Raw genomic sequence first — 22,510 nt, forward strand, 5'->3', positions numbered from 1 at the left:
CGTAAAGTTGTGTTAGAGTTTGGTTCTGGGCATAATCTATTTTCGCTCCTTTTTGCTTATAAGAAAATGTCATTACGTTTCTTTCTCCAAAAGGTCAAGAGTCTATCTTCAAGTGCCCTTGATCATTCTAATACATGACCACAAATTTCTCAACGTCTCTCATCCTGAACCTTGTTATTATCAAACATAATAGGCTATTGAGAAAACACCCTACCCTCGGGGTTCCCATCATCCAAACTTCACAAAGACTGCTTCAAAAGTAAACACAGAGAAAGCCAACACAAGCCATTGTGTTTTATCTTTGTGAAGATCAAATCTGTAGGAATAAGTTTCTATTGGAATTTCAAAATGAAGCAATATTATTTCACTTATTCTATTTTTGATGTTTCACAGCCTAACTTTGAGAATGTTCTATGTAGTTTTACAAATAGAATTAAAAAACAATATTATATGGGGAGGAGTTTAACCATGATTTTGTCTACCTGAAGTGAAATGATAATATAATATGTAAAAGGGAGTCACAATTACCTAACTGAAGTAAATAGCAAGGAGGAAATAGCAATAAAAGCTTTTTTAGGTCTTTTACACCTTATTCTACTCGGATCTCTGATTCTCACTCACCTCTAGAGTCTATGCCTATGCTGTAGATAAGATATATTATTTTAATTCTTCGTATCCATTGAAGAAATATATTCTAACAAAAATGTCTAACATTAAATACCCTGTATATATTTTTAAAGAGCCTGAGAAGCCCACCCCAGTAAAGCCTGTCCAGGAAGAACCAGTTCCCACAAAACCAAAGATCCCACCAGCTAAAGGTAGAGTGAAAAAAACATTATCAGTCATGAGACCTGTGGTCCCTACATGTCTGTCCACGTATAAATCCATGTTGAAGTGGCAGTGTACCAATCGTGTGTGTGTTTGGGGTCATTATGTTGTGCATCATATTTCTTATTTTTTTCTTCTTACTACTCTGAAGAAATTTGATTCAGGTTTTTAAATCTGTTAATATTGATGTTTTAAAGTGCCGAAGAAAGTGGTCCCTGAAGAAAAAGTACCAGTGCCCATTCCTAAGAAACTCAAACCTCCACCGCCCAAAGGTACATGGCAGCGTAATAACTACCAAAAACATCTTTTTTGCTTATGTTCTGTAAACGTGTCTTACTACCTTGTCTGATGTTCTTTGTCTTTACTGAATATATTGTTTGGTGCTGATTCTTACATTTCTCGGCATTTCATGTATTTTTATTTACATATTCGTGTGGTTGGTTTTAATGGTCTTTAATAATTAATATCTTTAAAGTGACTGAAGAAGCAAAGAAAGTTGTTGAGGAAAAAATACACATTTCAATTACCAAACGTGAAAAAGAGCAGGTGACTGAACCAGCTGATAAAGGTATACTTTCCTTCCTCGATTGTGGTCTTTTATAATGTCTCTTTTAAAACTAAAGCAGCTGTGTTTTGCTTTTTTTTTTCTTCATTGTTTTGTGTCTTTTATATTAATAGTTAGGTGGATGTTGGATGTAAAAATCTGTAAATACAGGATAAAAAGATAATGTTATCTTAAAAGGAAAAGTTATTTCGAAGTTATTTCAAAATATATCCATAGCTTCTTATACAGTGGCTGTGTCCTAACACATGGCTACAATACATATAAAGTAGAATGTTTGGATTTAAAATCAGTGACCATTTGGCACATTCCTGACTTATCTAAATTGATGTGATGATATAACAATATTCACCACAGTTTAATACCTGTTTATTGATCCTAAAGTCATTTTGAAGATTGAAAAAAAGAGTTAACTCAATGTCTAACCATTTTTCCCTGCTTTTTACTATTAAGTAACTTCACTGCAATTTCAGAAAGTATACTTACTTATCCAGAAGTAAATTTAGCTTTTCAGTAAAGGATGTTTCATACAAGCAGAGATACCCAAACACTAAACATCATTTCACACTTGGTCTCTGCTACCTCAGACCTCCTTGAGTACTTTTGTATGTTTTTATTCCAGTAAGGTTCAGAATCCTTTCCATGGAGAATCTGAAGTTTCTTATGAATGAACAATCACATATCTCTTATATGAGAGGCACTTGCAGCATTACTCTATTTCCTTAAAATACAATAAAGCAAGCATTCGCTGGGTACCCTGTTTCTGACAATAAAATTTCCTTATACTTAATGTTTTAAGTGCCCATGAAGCCCAAGAGGGTTGTCACAGAAGAAAAAGTACCTGTTCCTAAAAAAGAAGTAACAGCACCTGTTAGAGGTACCTATATTCACTCTTTTTAATGTGTTGTTTGTCTTTTTTGGTATGAAATTCATGTTCAGTTCTATGTGTAAAGTTCTGTGGGAAAGATAAAGCCTATTCCTTCTTCTATTACAAATGGGTATGTTCCTAACGTGTCTTAATCTTATTGAATAATTGGAAAATATCCAACCTAAAGATAATATCTTTAAAGTGCCTGAAGTACCTAAAAGACAACCAGAAGAGATTGCCTTTGAAGAGGAAGCTGTAACCCAAGTAGAGGAATATTTTGAAGAAGAAGAGTACATTCATGAAAAAGAAGAACTCGTAACTGAAGAAGAAGAGGAGCTCATAACTGAAGAAGTGGTACCAGTGGTACCCGTCAAAGGTAGATTATATCTCCTGCCAAGGGATAAGCAGCAGCATCTTTTGTATCCAATTTGGTCAGATTCTGGGATTTATTAGCACTGATGACCAATTCTGCTTATTTTAGAAAAAGACACTTTTAGATGCTGAAGTATGATTTCTGTAGTTGCTTTTCACATTTTATATCTTTTCTGCAACATTTCCAAAATTCTTCATAATATCTTTAAAGTGCCTGAGGTACCCAAGAAACCTGTTCCAGAAGAGAAGAAACCTGTTCCTGTTCCCAAAAAGAAGGAAGCCCCACCAGCAAAAGGTACACCACCACTCTTATCATGAGCATGTAAAAGACTTCATCTGCATATAAATAGCTAATTATCCTGAATTCAGAACCTTGTGTGTGTTACTGTCTATTCTTTGAAACTGTCCTGTTGTTTGTTAACTATCCTTTGTGTGGATGTGTTGTTACTGGTAGTAAGAACTTATCAGTAAACAATATCTTTAAAGTGCCTGAGATTCCTAAGAAGCCAGAGGAGAAAGTTCCTGTGCCCATTCCTAAGAAAGAGAAGGCTCCACCAGCTAAAGGTACATCTCTTTGTAATCCATCAATGGAATAGTGTAATAATTTACCCATGTATTGATAGTATAACTTGGTGAGCCGTATCAGTTCTTTCCCCCATGATGATATTAACAATATTAATGCCAAGACAAGCTGGTTACTGGAGCAGTTTATTGTGTATTTATCTCTGAAATTTTACCTTCAAAAAAGCATGCTGGTGCTTCATGCTTGGTTCCTCCTCTTTAGTGGAAAGTTCTTAGAGTAAAGCAAATTCTAATTGTAATACCAAAAATGGACAAAATCATCATTTACCAGACACTGTGTGTTGTCTTTATCAGTCTATGTTTTTTCAGTGTTTTTTAATCTTAATTTTTGTGCATTTTCTGGGCTTTGTTTTGTGGCTGTTATAATTATTATTTTCATTCTTAAAGTGAAATTGTTAGAATATCTATGATGCTTTAATAAGGCCTAAAATTGCTAGATTCTTCTCTATGGGTGAAAAATTTGATACTAACCCTATTTGATATCTTTAAAGTTCCTGAAGTACCCAAGAAACCTGTACCAGAGGAGAAAGTGCCAGTACCTGTTCCTGAAAAGGTGGAAGCTCCACCCGCCAAAGGTACATGAACTTGCAATGTCATAAAATTTTTTAAATTTCAACTTTGCATATGAGTAAAAAATTAAATGGTTCAATTACGTGCTCTTTGGGGATGCAATGCTTTAGTATTCCTTTATGGAAAAGAAAAGATTTTATTTTAAAGGTAAAATGCTTCTTGAAGTAACTTGGTCATACTCTTATGACCTTAATCTTTTTGAAACTACACTTAGACTCAAAATTTTAGGTTGTGTAAAATGTTTCTCTAAATCATTTCTTTAAAGTGCCAGAAGTGCCCAAGAAGCCTGTGCCTGAGAAGAAGGTGCTGGTTCCTGCTCCTAAGAAAGTAGAGGCTCCATCTGCAAAAGGTACGTCACTTCATCATTTAAAGTCCATGGGAAAAAACCTTACATTTACATATATTCACATACAAATTCCCGTATAACATTACATGTTTTAAACAATTGTCTATCTTGTTAGAAATATAGAAGTCAGATATTTCATGATTCCTTTTTATGTCTATTGCTCTAAGACATGTAAAAGAGCACATTCTTAAAGACAAATAATATCTTTAAAGTGCCAGTGGTGCCCAAGAAGGTCATCACAGAAGAAAAGGAGCCAACACCTGTTCCGAAAAAAGTGGAAGCTCCATCACCCAAAGGTACATTAATCTCGAACAAAACCAAGGCAAAAAAGGAAAACTAACCGGCATTATACAGCCTCACTAATTATAATTACTTATGTTGGTGACAGTTGATGCTTTATGATCACAGAATATTTGCTTTTCATGTTGTCCCACTGTTTTGAATATTGTACATAAAAGTGATGCTTGTCCGATTGAAAAATATCTTTAAAGTGCCAAAGAAACGTGAGCCAGTTCCAGTTCCAGTTCCTGTAGCTCTACTTCGGGAAGAGAAATTTGTATTTGAAGAAGAAATTGTTCTTGAAGAGGAATTTCTACCTGAGGAAGAGGAAGTTCCACCAGCGGAAGAGGAAATTCCACCTGAGGAAGAGGAAGTTCCACCTGAGGAAGAGGAATTTCCACCAGAGGAAGAGGAAGTTCCACCAGAGGAAGAGGAAGTTCCACCAGAGGAAGAGGAAGTTGCTCCTGAAGAAGAGGAAATTCCTCCTGGGGAGGAAGAATTTGTACCTGAAGAAGAAGAACTTCTTCCAGAAATTAAACCTAAGGTGCCAGTACCTGCACAAGGTATAGCAGTTCTTCTTGAAGTCATCAGGCCTCTTTTGTGTTGAATTCTGCCTTTCCATCTTTTTTGTTCATCTCTAATTTTATCTATGTTGCTTTACTCTCTATGTCTTCTACCATCTAAATCTTAGAAAACATTCCAGTCATGTGTGCTCTTATTGTTTTGTGTCTGTCTTATGTGTTTATTTATTGTAAATCGTCTGAATGTCTTTTCAAATTTTATGATATGAAATGTTATTTAGTTGTTTGTGGCCTTATTCTCATGTGTCTTTTTGTTACATATACAGTGCTGTACATGTGATTTTTAATGTCTTAAAATGAATGTTTTTAAGTGCCTGAAGTGCCAAAGAAACCTGTACCAGAGAAGAAAGTCCCTGTTCCAGCTCCTAAAAAAGTGGAACCTCCACCACCCAAAGGTACACCTCCCCAAAGTGAATACACATTCTTCATCCATACGTTCACCAGAAAAATTATAGTTGAACTGGGATTTGGGAAAATTTATGTTTGTAAACTAGATAGTCACATTAATTTCTAAAAATGTTCAGGAACACTGATATCCACTTTTTATTGGCTGCAAAGCAGTATTCAAGAGCGAAGATGGAAGGAAGTATTGTCCCAAAACTGCCCCCAAAATTCTACCCAATTCCCTATAATTTTATTAAGCATAATAATTTTCATATAGATATTTTACAAGGCTAAATTATCTACACAAAAAATACCTGAAAAATATGATGAACAAATCTTCTTAAATGTCATCCTTCAACCATGTATATTAAGTGCCTTTATAACATCAGGATGAAAAGGTAAAAGAAAGATTAATGTATTTATGAAAGCATTGCATAAGAGCTTATGTCTTCTGATACATACATATAGATGGTAGCCCAGCAGGTTTTGATTTTAGCCTTGAATTTGTATCTTGCTGTGTTAGACTGAGCAAGTCCTTTAACTGATCTGAGCCTAAAGTTCCTCTCCTATAAAATGGAGATACTAATGTCAGTTCTAGTAGGCTCAGATATTATTGTGAGGATAAAATTAAGATATATAAAAGTACTCTATCACTGAATGAATAGTATCCAGATTTATCATATTCAATCAGTTCATAGTACAGGACATAATATATTTATGCCTTAAAGCTCAATAATACTTTCTGCAAAAGTTTATGACATCACTACTTAAAATAAGCATGACCTCTCCACTAGGTTAAATAGTCTTATAAGCAGTGAAACAGTAAAGCCGATCCTTTATTGGATTTCAGGAATTCAGAAATATTTTTTAGATAATGATTTAATTAATTTCTAGTGAAATTTAAGTGGATGAAATGACAGCATCTGTCCTCTGGTATTCAAATAGGTTGCTGATCCCTTCCTCCACAAAACCTAATTATATCATCACACCTGGGCTCCTGACTTGCATTAGGTCCCTACCCTGAGCAACTGTTGCATGTTGGTCTTTCTCTGTGGTCTTCCTGTGTTCTCTCTTTTTTGTCCCTCACAATAAATTCTTATCATGGAATGATGTCTTTAAAGTGCCTGAGGTTAAGAAGAAAGTGCCAGAGAAGAAAGTGATCCCTCCCAAGAAAGAGGAGGCTCCTCCTGCCACAGGTACTGCTATTCCCAAGCGAATTAGACACTGCCATTTCTTTCTTCACCTGTAAAAGCCAAAATGTCCCATTTCCCAGTATTTGTTAACATAACTTACATTATCGTGGTGTCCATTGTCTCTGTGCTTGTGAAATGAACTTACAAAATAAAATAATATCTTGAAAGTGCCCGTGGTGCCTAAGAAGCCTGAACCAGAAAAGAAGGTGCCTCCTCCTGGTCTTAAGAAAGCAGTGGCTCCTCCTGCCAAAGGTACATCACTCCCAACAGGGGTGTGTTTGCTTCCCCAATGTTGAACTGTGATGCTCTTCACTTAGGGATGTTCCATATAGACGTTTGCGTTGTGTGGTCTGTGTGTAGTCGTTAGTTGGGACTCTGCTGCCTCCGTGTTTGTGCTGTGTCAGTTCTTCTACTTTGTGTTTGTGTATTTTATGTTGACTTGTCTATGTATGTTGTACCTACAAAATAAAAATACTAAACTTATATATCTTTAAAGAGGCTGAAGTACCTAAGAAACCAGTCCCTGAAGTACCCATTGCTCTCCCTAAAAAAGTAGAGGCTCCAGCAGTAAAAGATAGAATGTCTCTTTAATGGACCCTTTATCTTAAACCACAAACCTCTTATTTTTGTCTCATTAACTGATGCTATGAAATGTCAATGTTTCATCTGGTGCATGTGCATTCTGTTATTAACTCTCTTGGGTTGAAAAACGGGGAACTTGGTCTTTATGTACTCCTCTTGGTTCCTGCATTTTAAGCACCTAAAACAATCTATATCTTTTAAGTTCCTGAGGTGCCTAAGAAAGTGGAAGAAAGACGAATCATTGTCCCTAAAGAAGAGGAAGTTCCACCAGTTGAAGGTAGATGACTTTCTAAGAAAATAGCATTTTCAAAAGCATCATTGTCTTATTTTTGTCTAATATTTTCAGGAGGTAAATGCACATTTCACTCCAGAAAATAAATGTATTCACACTGTAAAAGAAATTACTCTTTACCTAGTAGAAACTGGATAGGCAAACTAAAACCGATCGAATCTCTCTTTTTACATGCTTAGGCTGTTTGTTTCCTTGTTTGTTTGTTTTACTTTAATGAGAATCTTTGAAGGGAAACCATATTTGCCATGGGAAATTTTTCATCAGGTGACTTGGTGGGCAGTTGTGGGATTAGCTTCTCCAGGAGGAGTTCCAGTTAAGCCTAAGTGACTGGTGCAGAAAATCTGACTTCTACCCCTAAGTGAATGTTTGACTTCAAAAAAATCCACCTCCATTAAAAAAAATAATAATAATTTAAACTAAATTCTTTCTGAAGTCCTTTCCAGTTCTAAAATTCTGTGAAGGGCCTAACATATTTTGAAGCAGTAAGACCTTTTCCAAGGATGAGTGAGTTTTCACATGCACTTAGAAGGCTGAGTTAACTATGCTGATAAGACAACCTCACTTTTCAGATGTATCATTTTAGTCTAATATTCAAATGAATTATAAAAATAATTTACAAAATAATCATCTTTTTAAAGTGTTTGAGGAGCCTGAAGAGCCTATTCCAGAAGAAGAGATCCCAGAGGAACCACCTCGCATAGAGGAGGTTGAGGAGGTGGCGCCACCTAGAGGTACAGCTGCTTTTATGAGTTGGACATTTAAAATGTCTGGTGTTCGGAATCTTTCTCAGAATTCATCTAAGCCTGATATTCGCCAGTATACTTTTCTTACATCATATCAATGATAAATTGAAGATTAATTACAACTGGCACCTGAAACTTTGTGTTCCTTTTCTTGACCCAACTTTTTCTACTGCGTCTACAATTCAGTTAGAATGAGAGAGAGAATTTTATGCTATTGACACTTTAATGTTTTTTTGGCCAGATGCTATTGTAATACTTTCTCCTAGTTTTCAATCCTTAGTTTTTTTCTTCAAGTGGGGAAAAATCTATTTCTATGGTGTTTGCTCTTTAGAATAATTGTTAGGCTATCATTGCTAAAGACTATGACAATCTTTTTATAGTTGGTATTATGTTTGCTTATAGGATTTCCAAGTAATATCCTTCTCACCTTTAGAGTCAATACTTCATATAAGCAATTACCATTTAGGTTGCTAATATATTTTTTAACTAAATCAATGTTTTGTGTTTGGGGGTTTTTTGGTATATGGTTGTTGTTCTGTTAATTGCATGTCATTTTTCAAAATGTCCATGAACTATCTTTTAAGTGCCTGAAGTGGTTAAGAAAGCAGTACCTGAAGCACCTACTCCTGTTCCTAAGAAAGTGGAGGCACCACCAGCTAAAGGTATAAAAAATCCTTTTATTAAAGACAATATCTTTAAATTCCCATTCATTTTCTTCTTAAAAAACAAAAGTATCTTCATTCATTACTTTCTTAGAGTCATTTAAACAGGAAACTTATGAAATTGATTAAGAACCTGTCAAATATAATTCATTCGATTGTTTTAGCCTTTTTTGGAATGTTAATGAATGATTATGTGTGTGTGTGCATGTGTGTGAATTATTCCAGAATATTCTTATTTTAAATAGCTGAGAATTTTAATGTTAATAGTACATCTCTCTATACTTATATACATTACAATGGATCCTTCTTCCCAACATTCCATTCCTAGATTTTATTCCATTACATAAGTCGAATTTTCTCGTGTAATTATTATAATAATTATGTCTACTGTGTTATTTTATGGAGGGGGGTTATCTGTTCTAATGCTTAGATAATAATTATTTTAAACAGCCTCGTGTCCCTTTTGTAATATCTGGCCAGAGCATTCAAGGTTATTAGAAAACGTCTATCTCTCATTGTTCCTAATTAGGTTAATGCTTCAGTAGCACTCCTAATTGATTAAGTTATGCTGTCCCTATTGCAATAGACATCCTCAGCAGACACGATAGTGCCCAGCAGAATGTGACACCTGTATCAAGGCTTAAGTACTCTATGATGGTTATCACTTGAAAAAAGCCTTCATCAAATTAAAAATAGTAGAAGTAGGCCCAATATTGGTAATTCCTGCTATTTAAAAAAAAAAAAAAAAAGGATAGCACAGGTTCTTTGTGGACATACCTTCTTCTAAGGTGTGGCTAGTACAAATGAGTGATTTGGAAAAATATCTTTATAGCCTCTAAAATTGGTGTCCAATTTTACAATAGAGTGACTTCTTAGACTTCGATTATTTGTAATGTTGATGTTGTTTCTGATGTTTTTATTTCATGTTTATCATTGAGTATTGTCAGCTAACTGAAATGCCTCATATCTTTAAAGTGCCAAAGAAGGTTCCTGAAGAAAAAGTACCTGTTCCTGTTCAGAAAAAAGAGGCCCCTCCTGCCAAAGGTACATCTCTTTTTAACCTGAACTTTCTTATAATCTTTTTCATTAAGATGTTTACGTTTTATGTCTACATGTCTTGATCGTTTTTGATGTCTTTTGCCTATGGAATCTTGCTCTTGACAGTCTCAAATATTAAAACTATGTCTTTAAAGTGCCTGAAGTTCAAAAGAAAGTCCCAGAAAAGAAAGTCCCTGAAAAGAAAGTCCCTGTGCCTAAAAGAGAAGCTGTTCCCCCAGCTAAAGGTACTTTGGGGAAGATCTTTGATTTTCACGTGTTGCTGCATGAAAGCCTTTCTCAGCTGTTTTTATATTTTGAATTTACGTCTTCATTTCTGCTGTGTTTAAAAAAATAGATCTCTTAAAATAGATACTCTTTCAGGGAGAGCTGTTCTTGAAGAAAAAATATCAGTTGCTGTCCACAAAAAGGAAGTAGTAAAAGAAAGAGCAGAATTAGAAATAGTGGAAGCACAAGTGGAAGAAGCTCGTGAAGAAGAGTTCCATGAGGTTGAAGAATACTTTGAAGAAGAAGAGTTCCATGAGGTTGAAGAAGTCCTCAAAGTAGAAGAGTATAGAGCTGAAGAAGTACACGAAGTTGAAGAAGTCCATAGGGTAATAGAAGTCTTAGAGGCTGAAGAAGTGGAAGTATATGAAAAACCCAAAGCTCCACCTAAAGGTATAGGGAATTGTGCAGATATTACAAATTGTTATATGTTGCTCTAACTTCTTTTTTAAAGTACAGTTCATATTCAGTTTGGACATTAGAAACCCACTTACTTTCCATGATAAAATCATGAAATACTTTAAGCATGAGTTTAAACTACTTGATAACAATGTTTGATATGGAGTAGAGATTAACCACAGAGTATAATTTTAGCCAACAAGATAATAATGTTTGATATCTACTTACCTAAGGAGATAACATAATTCACGGTATGAATTTGTGGATTCCTTTTTAAATCCAAGTAAGAGTGTTACGTGATTGTTATACGTACCAAAATATCTGGCCAGTGTCATCAGCTGAGTGAGAAACTCCTCAGTTCACTGTCCAGGCAAAAGAACCATTGCTTTGTTAGCATTTCAATCAACTGTTCACAAACTGATAATTACTTATCCAAATCTTCCACCATTTTATGATACTTTCAGGAGAAATAACATTAAGGAAGGAAATGAAGTGTGGTAGTAGCACCTGCATTCTAGTATATTCTGAGGATAAACGTACAAATACATTCTCTGCATGACTACTCCAGCTCTTGAACAAATTAATAATATGTGTGTAATATGAAGGAATGTGTGTGTGCTTAGTATACACAGTAAATTTACAATACAGATGAAATTTAGCAAACTCAAGTTTTTTTGGAAGTAGGTGTGGTATAAATTTTTAAAATATGAATAGAGAAAGCATTTTATGAGCCCTCATTGTACTAATTTTAGTCATCATGGGCCATGATACTTCAGGAGTTCATTCTAAACCAAAACACCAATATCTTTAAAGGGCCTGAGATATCCGAGAAAATCATCCCTCCAAAAAAACCACCTACTAAAGTTGTTCTTCGAAAAGAGCCACCAGCTAAAGGTATTTTATTGGTGAAAAATTACTTAACCTAATTTTACATATAGTAGCACTTTGGCTGCTTTACAAGTTTGAATTCTACTTGATGTTTTTCTTCTGTGTTTTGTGTTTCTGGAATGTCTAAAACAAACTAATATCTTGAAAGTGGGTGAGGGGCTAAAGAAAGTTCTATCAAAAAAGAAAGTCACTGTTATACTTAAAATACCCAAAGCAGTATCACTACTAACCAAACAGTGAACCCAGTTTTCCTTCTTTGGTACTCTTTGATTATATATTCACTCACCTGTTTATTGATAAATGCTTGTTTTCCTGTTAATTATTAATTTTAATGACCTAGTAAATATAAATACATTGTGACTGTGTGTTTAATGTCCCTGCTTTGTTCAGTTTTTGTTTTTTGTTTTTTTTATTTTTGGTTGTGTTGGGTCTTCGCTGCTGCGCAGGCTTTCTCTAGTTGCAGCGAGCGGGGGCTACTCTTTGTTGCTGTGCGCGGGCTTCTCATTGCGGTTGCTTCTCTTGTTGTGGAGCACAGGCTCTAGGTGCGCAGGCTTCAGTAGTTGTGGCACGGGGGCCCAGTAGTTTTGGCTCGCAGGCTCTAGAGTGCAGGCTCAGTAGCTGTGGCACACAGAGCTAGTTGCTCCGTGGCATGTGGGATCTTCCGGACCAGGGCTCAAACCTGTGTCCCCTGCATTGGCAGGCAGATTCTTAATCACTGTGCCACCAGGGAAGCCCTGTTCAGTTTTTAAACCTCTTGAATTTCACAGTAAAAATGAAAAACAGTAGCTTATAAATAATATATACTTACATTTTTAAGTCTCTGAAGCATTTAAGAATGTTATCACTGAAGAGAAAATATCAATTATTCCACCAAAACAAGCAGAAAGCACCAGCTGAAGGTGTCTTACTCATTTTTCTTGTCAAGTTCTTATGATTCTTACATGGGAAATTCCCTTGGATTTTTGTTGTTGTATTTGTTATCAAAATTCAACTCATTTTAATAACTGTAATGTATTCGATAAAGTGATGTCTGTATTTTATACTGTGGCTATGTTCTTTTCTGTCTTTACATTTCTATTATGCTCTACTTGTTAAAAAATCTTTATGAATGTTTAAAAGTAAAAGAAACTATTACTACTGTCTCCAAAGTACCTGGAGTACCCAAGAAAATTGTGGTAGAAGAAAAAGTACATGTTCCTGAAGAGCCCAAAGTTTCACCAGCTAAAGGTATCTGCCTTTGCTGATTCGCCACTAATACAAAACTCCCTTTTATTCATTTATTATGAGAAGAAAGAGAGAGAGATTTTTCTCCCCGCAACGCCACAAAATGGCTGAATTATGTAAACTTCAATTTATGTCCCGTAACATAATCCTCCCTTTTGTGACTACCCTCTGGGAACACAGGCCTAAGCCTAAAAGTTGGTTTTATTTGTATTGATCCTCTTCTTAAGCAATATTTAAACATTGACCCCCCCCAACTTCTTTTTCAAAAATAATTCATTTTGGAGGCTATTTTCAAGTAGCTTTGGAAACAAATAAACATGTTCCAAGTGACAATAGAAAATGATGTTGTATCCACAGGGCAAAGTCCTTCTAATATGACAAATCAACAACTCATCAACAAGGCCGTCTAGAGAGATGCATTGATTGTGTGTTTAGATGACTTATAATTTGGGGATTTTTGACATTCTCCTTGTTAGATGCCCCTTTTTGTCTTGATATTTTACACCCAATGATGCAATTTTTTAAAATAAAACAAATATCTTTAAAGCACCTGAAGTACCCAAGAAAATCGTTCCAGAAGAAAAAGTTCGTGAAGCTGTTCCTAAAAAGCCTGAAGTTCCACCAGCTAAAGGTATACACTGATACTAATCACAACATGAAATAACTCTATGTTTAGTTATTCATGGTTTAAAGTGAATGTGCGTGATGTAAATATTTGTCTTTTGTTTCTTTATATTCTTAATATCTTATATTTGGTATTTATTACAATTAATATACTAATATCTTTGAAGTTCCTGAGGTGCCTAAGAAAAGTATTCAAGAAGAAATATCACCCATAGTTCTTTCTGAAGATGCAACGATGTACAGTGAGTGTAGAAAAACTGGTGGTTCTCTTTGGTTCGTCTGTGTTTGTCTTCATAGCTTTTAAAAGTAAATATACTAATATCTTGTAAAATCCTAACATGCCAAAAATATTTGGCTAAAATTAGATAATTTGAATGACTATTAGCCTCAGACAAGTTATATTTCCTCACCAATTTAAAAAAATAAAGAGACCTGCACGTATACCGTTGCCCAATTTTAGAAAAGTCATTTGTCTTGTTGAATTTGTCATTGTCTTGTTAACCTGTTCTGTGTACAAATGTCTTCTGCTTTTCAGCAATTCATTTTCTCAGACCATAAGGCAACTTTCTTTAACTTGATGATAATATTTTACTTGGATATGTAGAATCAAAATACTTCAGCATTAGTATTTTTTACTCTTTGCAACAATCGTTGTAAACATTTTAGCAGTGCTATTCAAATACCCATAGATTTACGAGGCCATTAGAACCTCAAAAGAATTCTCAAGCCATTTTTGGTTTTGCCTTCATGCAAAATTATAATGAATTAATTTGAAGAGTAAAATAATATGAGTAAAAAAATATTCTGAATAGAATACTGTTTAATAATCTGAATAGTGAACACGCCAGCAGTCAAGATATCCTTCCATTTATTTGAATGTAAAATTTAAATACAATTTTTGTCACCCTATGATAATAGGTTTGGATAAAAATATATGATGACTCCCACCTTTGAATACCCTGTCTATACTTGAATTTGGTTATTATTATCAGCCAGTCTTCCTTTCTGAAATCTGGAGAAATCTTTATTTTTCAGTTGCCTTATTTTCCAAATATTCAATCATTCTTATTTTTCTTTTCTTCTTCCAATCTCTGAATAGTTTTCACATTCATATTGAATATGAAGCCATAGACTAGATTTGGTTTGAAAATGTAGATAACTGGTTTCCTGGAACAGGAAAAGACTTGGATGAATTTCCAGTAAGTCAAATATCGGAGAATTCTTGATGTGCAACTCAACATCGACCCTGTTCCTTAAGAAAAAAAATCCATAAAAATTAACAACAATAGGGAAATTTTACCAGTATCTTTCTGCAGACAAAGTAAAAGAATTATATACTAGTCCCTGACCAGTGAATTCCTCAATTTTACCATCATGATCATAAAGAAATGCTGAAAAGTCCTATATCATAAAACTGGGAATGAGGCTTTTTCCTAGCCAGTGTGTTATTGTCACTAATTTGGATCTATGTAGTACTAGTCATTTGAGTTATCGATGTGTATTATGTATTATGTTTTTCTTAACACTATTCTTCATCCACCTTGAAATGCCCCTAATTGTGTAAATACTAACATCTTTAAAGTTTATGAAGTATCTGAAGAATCATCTCCAGAAGAAAAAGTACTTGTGACTCATCCTCAAAAGACAAAAACCAAAGTAGCAAAAGGTATATAATACCAATGACCCAGTGAAGAAAATTTATTTTTGGCTCATTTTAAAAGCTCAGTACTTTCCTTCACCATTTATAAATATAACTATACTCGTATCTTTTAAGTGCCTGAACCACCCAAGAAAGTTGTTCCAGAGGACAAGATATATGTGACTATTCCTAAAAAGAGACAAACACCAGCAACTAAAGGTACATTCCAACAACATCAAACTTGGATGAATATCTTTGGCTTCAAGACTCAAAAATTGCATGTTATATAATCTACTGTTTTTATAACTTCTAAGTGTAAACCTACTAATATCTTTAAAGAGCCTGATACAACCAGAGAAGTATTTCCAGAGGTGGAGTTACCTGAGGCTGTTCCCAATATTCCAGAGCATCTTCCAACTGAAGGTATAATTCTTAGTTACGATAATCTAAATAAGAAAACCTTTCTTCATCAGTCTGCAAAATATGTTCACTGCTTTGTGTAGATTTTCACGACCTCTAATGCTAAAATACTAATATCTTTAGTCTCCCTAATGTACCCAAGACAAGGAACTATCTATGACTTGCTCCTAAAAAGTCAAATCCCACTCATATAATGAATAAACATTAGAACAAAAATAAAATTTCTAATTAAAGGTTATAATATCTGCTAATATCCCTAACTTTCTTCGTAAGTCATGTCTTCATGTCTTTGCCTTTCTCAATTAAAAAATACTAATATCTTTAAAGAGTTGGAAGTCTCCAAGGAAGATGTTCCAGAGAGACAACCTCCTGTTACCAAAAGAAGAAAATTATCACCACCAAAAGGTACAAGCCAGAAGAAGGTTGACTTTCTTATCTCATGACTGTAGTTGTACTCACCACGTGTAAAAATACTAATACCTCTGAAGCTCCAGATGATACCAGGGAGATCACTTCAGAGAAGTGGGTCCCCCAAAGTAGCAGCTCGACTGGGTATATACATGTCCCCATGAGTCATAAGGGGGAAAAGTCCATAACTTTATACACATGGAGATGCTTGGGCTATAAATTTTATCTATGAGCCCTCCAGGCTATTTCCCCTCCAGGGAAAATATATATACATATAACGTGCAGATGTGACCCAGACGGAAATAGCTATTGCTGTTTCCTTAAAAAATAAAATTCAGACTAGCTAGAAAAAACAATCTATATGAGAGATCACCTATAACATTTATATCCCTGAAACTAGACTGAATAGGCTCACCCCACAGTGCTCTAAAGCAGAAATCAGTGCCGTAAAATGACAGAGGTGCTTGGCTGTAGACTATAGGTTAGTAATTCAAACACTCCATGGGGTTGAAATTCCAGGATATAATACAACTACCTGTTGAATTGTTCTTCTATTAAAATAAACTTACTACCAAAAACAAGCACATAATTTTGAAATAACTGAATTTGCCTAAGACTTAAATATCATAGAAATATTTTTAGAAAACCATGACTTAAAGAAAATAAAATATTAAATTCACTGTGGAACTGTTCTATCTGTAATATCATCTCTACCCGAGAGCCTTCTAAAACCAGGGCAGTTAAAACCAAAACCAGTTAAAGTTGGAATTCTGCCCTGAATATTTATTTGCTCATCTCATTGTCTTTTATTTTTAAAGAGTCCTACGTTTTCTCATTTTGAATATTTTCAGATAAATCAACAGATGAGAATGTTTTAAAACCTCTCCAAAAATTCGTCACAATACCCATGATATTCTGTAATTTAAAGAATATCTGAACATTTTGACAATATTTTCTCTGTCTGAAATATTTTAGTTGTTCTCCTTCCTCCTTTACTTGAAAAACAATCACCTTTTTAAAGTGCCTAAGGGACTTCCCTGGGGGTCCAGTGGTTAAGACTCCATGCTTCCACTGCAGGGAACATGGGTTCGATCCCCTGGTCAGGGAACTCAGATCCTGCAAGCCGCTTGATGCAGCCAAAAATAAAATAAAATAAAGTGCCTAAGGTGAGGGTACAAAATAAAGCCAATCCAGGTAAGGAGCTGTTTTATCCTCTGCAAGCTAATAGCAAAAGATACATTGTTAATTATTTAAAAATCAATTTTTTTCACTTAAAGGTAAATTTTTATCTCAGTTCCTATGTATCTACCGTTCAAAGAAATAAAATTACTAATATTGCTAGTGCCTGAGGTGACCAAGAAAACAGCTCCCGATAATCAAGTATTCATACTTTTACCAAAGAATCAGATTTGGGGAGCAGGGAGGTCACCCAGTCTGGGACATTCCTGTAGGTGGGGTTTTGACTAAAACTCTTCATTGCTCTTCATCACTCTGAAGTACAATGAATTCATATCTTTAAAGTGCTTGAATCACCTCAAGAAGTTGTCCCTGTAAAGGAAATACTCATAGCTGCTCCCCCTGAAATTGAAACACCTTCCACTAAAGGTATCATTCATTCTATCATTCCTTCCTTCATTTATTTAACAAATGCCTACTATGTGCCTGGTGCTGGGGAGCTGGGGAATAATAAACAAAGACAAGATTTGATTCCTTTCTTCAAGACTTTGTACCTCATCCAGTTCTTGAAGGAAGCACCCTTGTAGACATAAAAGTCACTTTGGTTCAGTTAATGTCATTAATATCTCCACTGATCCCTTAACCTCTAAGTATAATATAATACTAATATCTTCAAAGTAGCTGAAGCTGTGCAAGAAGTTGCTCCTGAAATGAAAGTATCTGAGGATGTTCCTAAAGAGGCAGAACCTCCACCTGTGAAAGGTACCTGTCACCTCTGAACAGATACTGAAGAAATTGTCTGTCTTCGGTTCTTAAAACTATGTGTTTCTAATGTTCTTCCCAACTCCTAAATGTAAATATACTAATATCTTTAAAGCACCAGAAGCTCCACAAGAAGTTCCCTCTCAAAAGAAAATATGTGTGACTGTTCCTATCAAAACAGAAAACCCTCCTATTAAAAGTGTTCATTCAACAAATACTTCATAAGGAGGGTCTACAGGGTCATAGGACCTCCACTAGTTGCTGGAGAAGGGTGAGCACATCTTCTCAAGGATGCTGCTAATCCCATTCAACTTAGTTGATTGGTGGGGCAAGGGGAGAATAGGCAGAGAAGAAACTTCTAAAAAACTACATTTGCTAATATATTGTGGTTATTGTTTTCATTAATCATTTTAACTCCTAAATGTGAAATACCAATGTCTTTAAAGTGCCTGAAGCTGCTCAAGAAGGTGTTCCTGCAAAAAGAATTCCTTCCAAAAAAAGAGAACCTCCATCAGTTAAAGGTACAAGTCCCCATGCCGTCAAGTTCAAGAAGAAGTAGCTCCTGTAGTCTTTGAAAATATTTTGCTGTTCCTACTGATCTTTGCAACACTAAATGTTAAAATACTGATTTCTTAAAGTGCCTGAAGCTCCCCAAGAAATTTTCCGCGAAAAGAAAACATATGTGGTTCGTCTTGAAATGACTGAAGCCCTTCCTGATGAAGGTATATGTTGCTGGAAGCTTAGAAGTTTGGAAAAATGTCTTTTCCTGTATAAATGTATTTCCTGTTTGTGTTGATTCTTGTAACTCCTAAACGTAAAAATATTAATATCTTTAAAGTGCCTGAGGTGCCCGAAGAAGTTGTCTGGGAAAAGAAAGTGCATGCTCCCCAAAAGCCTGAAGTTTTATCTGTCAAAGGTACATCCTAACAACCCCTCAGGAGGGAATAGAGAGGGCTATGGAAAGAACCGCCTTGCTAGCCTTGAAAGTGCTTTTGCTGTGTAAATGTGATTCTTGTCTGTGTTGATCCTCATGACTCAACTGTAAATGTACTAATATCTTCAAAGTGCCTGAGGCTCCCAAAGAGGTTTTCCCTGAAAAGAAAGCACCAGTGGCACCTCCTAAAAAGCCAGAAGTCCCACCTGTTACAGGTATTTGTCACAAACCTTAGGCCTAAAAAGGCATAGCTCTTCTGCTCTTGAAAATAATTTGTTCCAGTGATCTCATAACTGCTAAATGTAATTTTACTAATATCTTTTAAGTGCCCGAGGCTCCCAAGGAAGTTGTCCCTGAAAAGAAGGTGCCTGTGATGCTTCCTAAAAAGCCAGAAGTCCCACCTGTTACAGGTAGCTGTCACTCACCTTGGATTTAAGAAGATAAAACTCTTCTGCTCTCAAAAACATTTTGATCTAGTGGTCTCATAACTGCTAAATGTAATTTTACTAATATCTCTTAAGTGCCTGAGGCTCCCAAGGAAGTTGTCCCTGAGAAGAAAGTTCCTCTGATGCCTCCTAAAAAGCCAGAAGTCCCACCTGTTACAGGTAGCTGTCACTCACCTTGGATTTAAGAAGATAAAACTCTTCTGCTCTTGAAAACATTTTGCTCTCGTGGTCTCATAACTCCTAAATGTAATTTTACTAATATCTTTTAAGTGCCCGAGGCTCCCAAGGAAGTTGTCCCTGAAAAGAAGGTGCCTGTGATGGTTCCTAAAAAGCCAGAAGTCCCACCAGCCAAAGGTAGCCACCTCCATGTTGCTATGTTTGACACTGTTTGTTTGTCTTTACTCTGGCTAATCATGAAAATACTAATCTCTTTAAAGTACCCGAGGTGCCAAAGGCAGCTGTCCCAGAAAAGAAGGTGCCTGAAGCTATTCCTCCCAAACCGGAAAGTCCTCCCCCAGCAGGTAATGACAATGCTGTACATACCAGGGAGAAAAATAACTGCTATTTTAGCTAGAAAAAAATTATATGTATAAATCCCAGTACATAAAGGCGATATAATTCTAAAGAAAGAAGAGTTGTCAGTAATCGAGTATATCTTGGTGTATGATTGCATGATATAGTCGTTCATTATTTCCACCTTTTCTAAACACAAATGACCAATATTTTTTAAGTGCCTGAGGTGCCGCCAAAGGAAGCCATCCCTGAGAAGAAAGTGCCTGTGGCTCCTCCTAAAAAGCCAGAAGCTCCACCTGCTAAAGGTATTTATCCTTCCGTGTTGTTGGTCTCCTGTTTTGGGGACTGGGAAAAAGTGTTTAGAAGTGTCCGCCAGTTTCATAAATGATACTTGCTTGGGCAAATGTGTTGTCGATATTCCCATTTTATAGTTTCAACTAATAGTTACTAATATCTTCAAAGTTCCTGAAGTTCCTAAAGAAGTTGTACCTGAAAAGAAAGTGGCTGTACCCAAAAAACCAGAAGTCCCACCTGCTAAAGGTATTTATTCCCACTGCTGTGTTAAGAATATATATTGTCTTGTCCTCGTCATGAATATTGTAACATATGCCTACACTGTTCCCAAATTCTAAAAATGCTGATATCTTTCAAATACCTAAAGCTGCTCAAGAAGTTGTCCCAGAAAAGAAAGTTCCCAAGGCACCACCCAAAATACTGGAAGCCCCACCTGTCACAGGTACATGTTGGCCCAGATATCATTCTGCAGAAGAAATGTCTCTTGAGTTTTTGAGAATGATTTTAGTCCATTGCTCTTCATTAACCTAACCGTAAAACTACTAATATCTTTCAAGTGCCTGAAGTTCCTCAAGAAGTTGTCCCAGAAAAGAAAGTTCCTAAGGCACCGCCCAAAAAACCGGAAGCCCCACCTGTCACAGGTACATGTTGGCCCAGACATCACTGCAGAAGAAATGTCTCTTGAGTTTTTGAGAATGATTTTAGTTCGTTGCTCTTCATTAACCTAACCGTAAAACTACTATCTTTCAAGTGCCTGAAGTTCCTCAAGAAGTTGTCCCAGAAAAGAAAGTTCCTAAGGCACCGCCCAAAAAACCGGAAGCCCCACCTGTCACAGGTACATGTTGGCCCAGACATCACTCTGCAGAAGAAATGTCTCTTGAGTTTTTGAGAATGATTTTAGTTCGTTGCTCTTCATTAACCTAACCGTAAAACTACTAATATCTTTCAAGTGCTTGACGTTCCCCAAGAAGCTGTCCCAGAAAAGAAAGTTCTTAAAGCACCACCCAAAAAACCGGAAGCCCCACCTGTCACAGGTACATGTTGGCCCAGACATCACTCTGCAGAAGAAATGTCTCTTGAGTTTTTGAGAATGATTTTAGTTCGTTGCTCTTCATTAACCTAACCATAAAACTACTAATATCTTTCAAGTGCCTGACGTTCCTCAAGAAGTTGTCCCAGAAAAGAAAGTTCCTAAGGCACCACCCGAAAAACCGGAAGCCCCACCTGTCACAGGTACATGTTGGCCCAGACATCACTCTGCAGAAGAAATGTCTCTTGAGTTTTTGAGAATGATTTTAGTTTGTTGCTCTTCATTAACCTAACCGTAAAACTACTAATATCTTTCAAGTGCCTGAAGTTCCTCAAGAAGTTGTCCCAGAAAAGAAAGTTCTTAAAGCACCACCCAAAAAACCGGAAGCCCCACCTGTCACAGGTACATGTTGGCCCAGACATCACTCTGCAGAAGAAATGTCTCTTGAGTTTTTGAGAATGATTTTAGTTCGTTGCTCTTCATTAACCTAACCGTAAAACTACTAATATCTTTCAAGTGCCTGAAGTTCCTCAAGAAGTTGTCCCAGAAAAGAAAGTTCCTAAGGCACCACCCGAAAAACCGGAAGCCCCACCTGTCACAGGTACATGTTGGCCCAGACATCACTCTGCAGAAGAAATGTCTCTTGAGTTTTTGAGAATGATTTTAGTTCGTTGCTCTTCATTAACCTAACCGTAAAACTACTAATATCTTTCAAGTGCCTGAAGTTCCTCAAGAAGTTGTCCCAGAAAAAAAAGTTCCCAAGGCACCGCCCAAAAAACCGGAAGCCCCACCTGTCACAGGTACATGTTGGCCCAGACATCACTCTGCAGAAGAAATGTCTCTTGAGTTTTTGAGAATGATTTTAGTTCGTTGCTCTTCATTAACCTAACCGTAAAACTACTAATATCTTTCAAGTGCCTGAAGTTCCTCAAGAAGTTGTCCCAGAAAAGAAAGTTCCTAAGGCACCACCCGAAAAACCGGAAGCCCCACCTGTCACAGGTACATGTTGGCCCAGACATCACTCTGCAGAAGAAATGTCTCTTGAGTTTTTGAGAATGATTTTAGTTCGTTGCTCTTCATTAACCTAACCATAAAACTACTAATATCTTTCAAGTGCCTGAAGTTCCTCAAGAAGTTGTCCCAGAAAAGAAAGTTCCCAAGGCACCGCCCAAAAAACCGGAAGCCCCACCTGTCACAGGTACATGTTGGCCCAGACATCACTCTGCAGAAGAAATGTCTCTTGAGTTTTTGAGAATGATTTTAGTTCGTTGCTCTTCATTAACCTAACCGTAAAACTACTAATATCTTTCAAGTGCCTGAAGTTCCTCAAGAAGTTGTCCCAGAAAAGAAAGTTCCCAAGGCACCGCCCAAAAAACCAGAAGTCCCACCAGTTTCAGGTATTTTTCACCCCAGTCTTTATTCTATAGAAGAAATGCCTCCTCTGCTCTTGGAAATAATTTTAGTCCATTGATCTCTTTAAGCTAAGCATAAAACTACTAATATCTTTTAAGTGCCTGAAGTTCCTCAAGAAATTGTCCCTGAAAAGAAAGCACCAGTGGCACCTCCTAAACAGCTGGAAGCCCCACCTA

At 36.1% G+C, this 22,510-nt stretch overlaps 1 protein-coding gene across 1 annotated transcript in view; it reads left to right on the forward strand.

Moving 5' to 3' along the window:
* Positions 1–22,510, forward strand: part of TTN (titin) — a 279,722-nt gene that overhangs the window by 128,611 nt on the left and 128,601 nt on the right. Inside the window, 25 exon segments of the mRNA XM_060302200.1 lie at positions 741–818; positions 1,026–1,100; positions 1,304–1,396; positions 2,190–2,267; positions 2,461–2,634; positions 2,842–2,925; positions 3,117–3,194; positions 3,704–3,787; positions 4,048–4,131; positions 4,341–4,424; positions 4,620–4,864; positions 4,901–4,970; positions 6,494–6,568; positions 7,350–7,424; positions 8,078–8,170; positions 8,767–8,844; positions 9,820–9,888; positions 10,038–10,127; positions 10,264–10,557; positions 11,377–11,457; positions 12,601–12,678; positions 19,160–19,243; positions 19,355–19,438; positions 19,522–19,605; positions 22,235–22,318. Of these exon segments, the coding sequence (XP_060158183.1) occupies positions 741–818; positions 1,026–1,100; positions 1,304–1,396; positions 2,190–2,267; positions 2,461–2,634; positions 2,842–2,925; positions 3,117–3,194; positions 3,704–3,787; positions 4,048–4,131; positions 4,341–4,424; positions 4,620–4,864; positions 4,901–4,970; positions 6,494–6,568; positions 7,350–7,424; positions 8,078–8,170; positions 8,767–8,844; positions 9,820–9,888; positions 10,038–10,127; positions 10,264–10,557; positions 11,377–11,457; positions 12,601–12,678; positions 19,160–19,243; positions 19,355–19,438; positions 19,522–19,605; positions 22,235–22,318 (2,496 nt within the window).

Source organism: Globicephala melas, chromosome 7 (genome assembly GCF_963455315.2).
Source record: "Globicephala melas chromosome 7, mGloMel1.2, whole genome shotgun sequence".
Classification (NCBI taxonomy): domain Eukaryota; kingdom Metazoa; phylum Chordata; class Mammalia; order Artiodactyla; family Delphinidae; genus Globicephala; species Globicephala melas.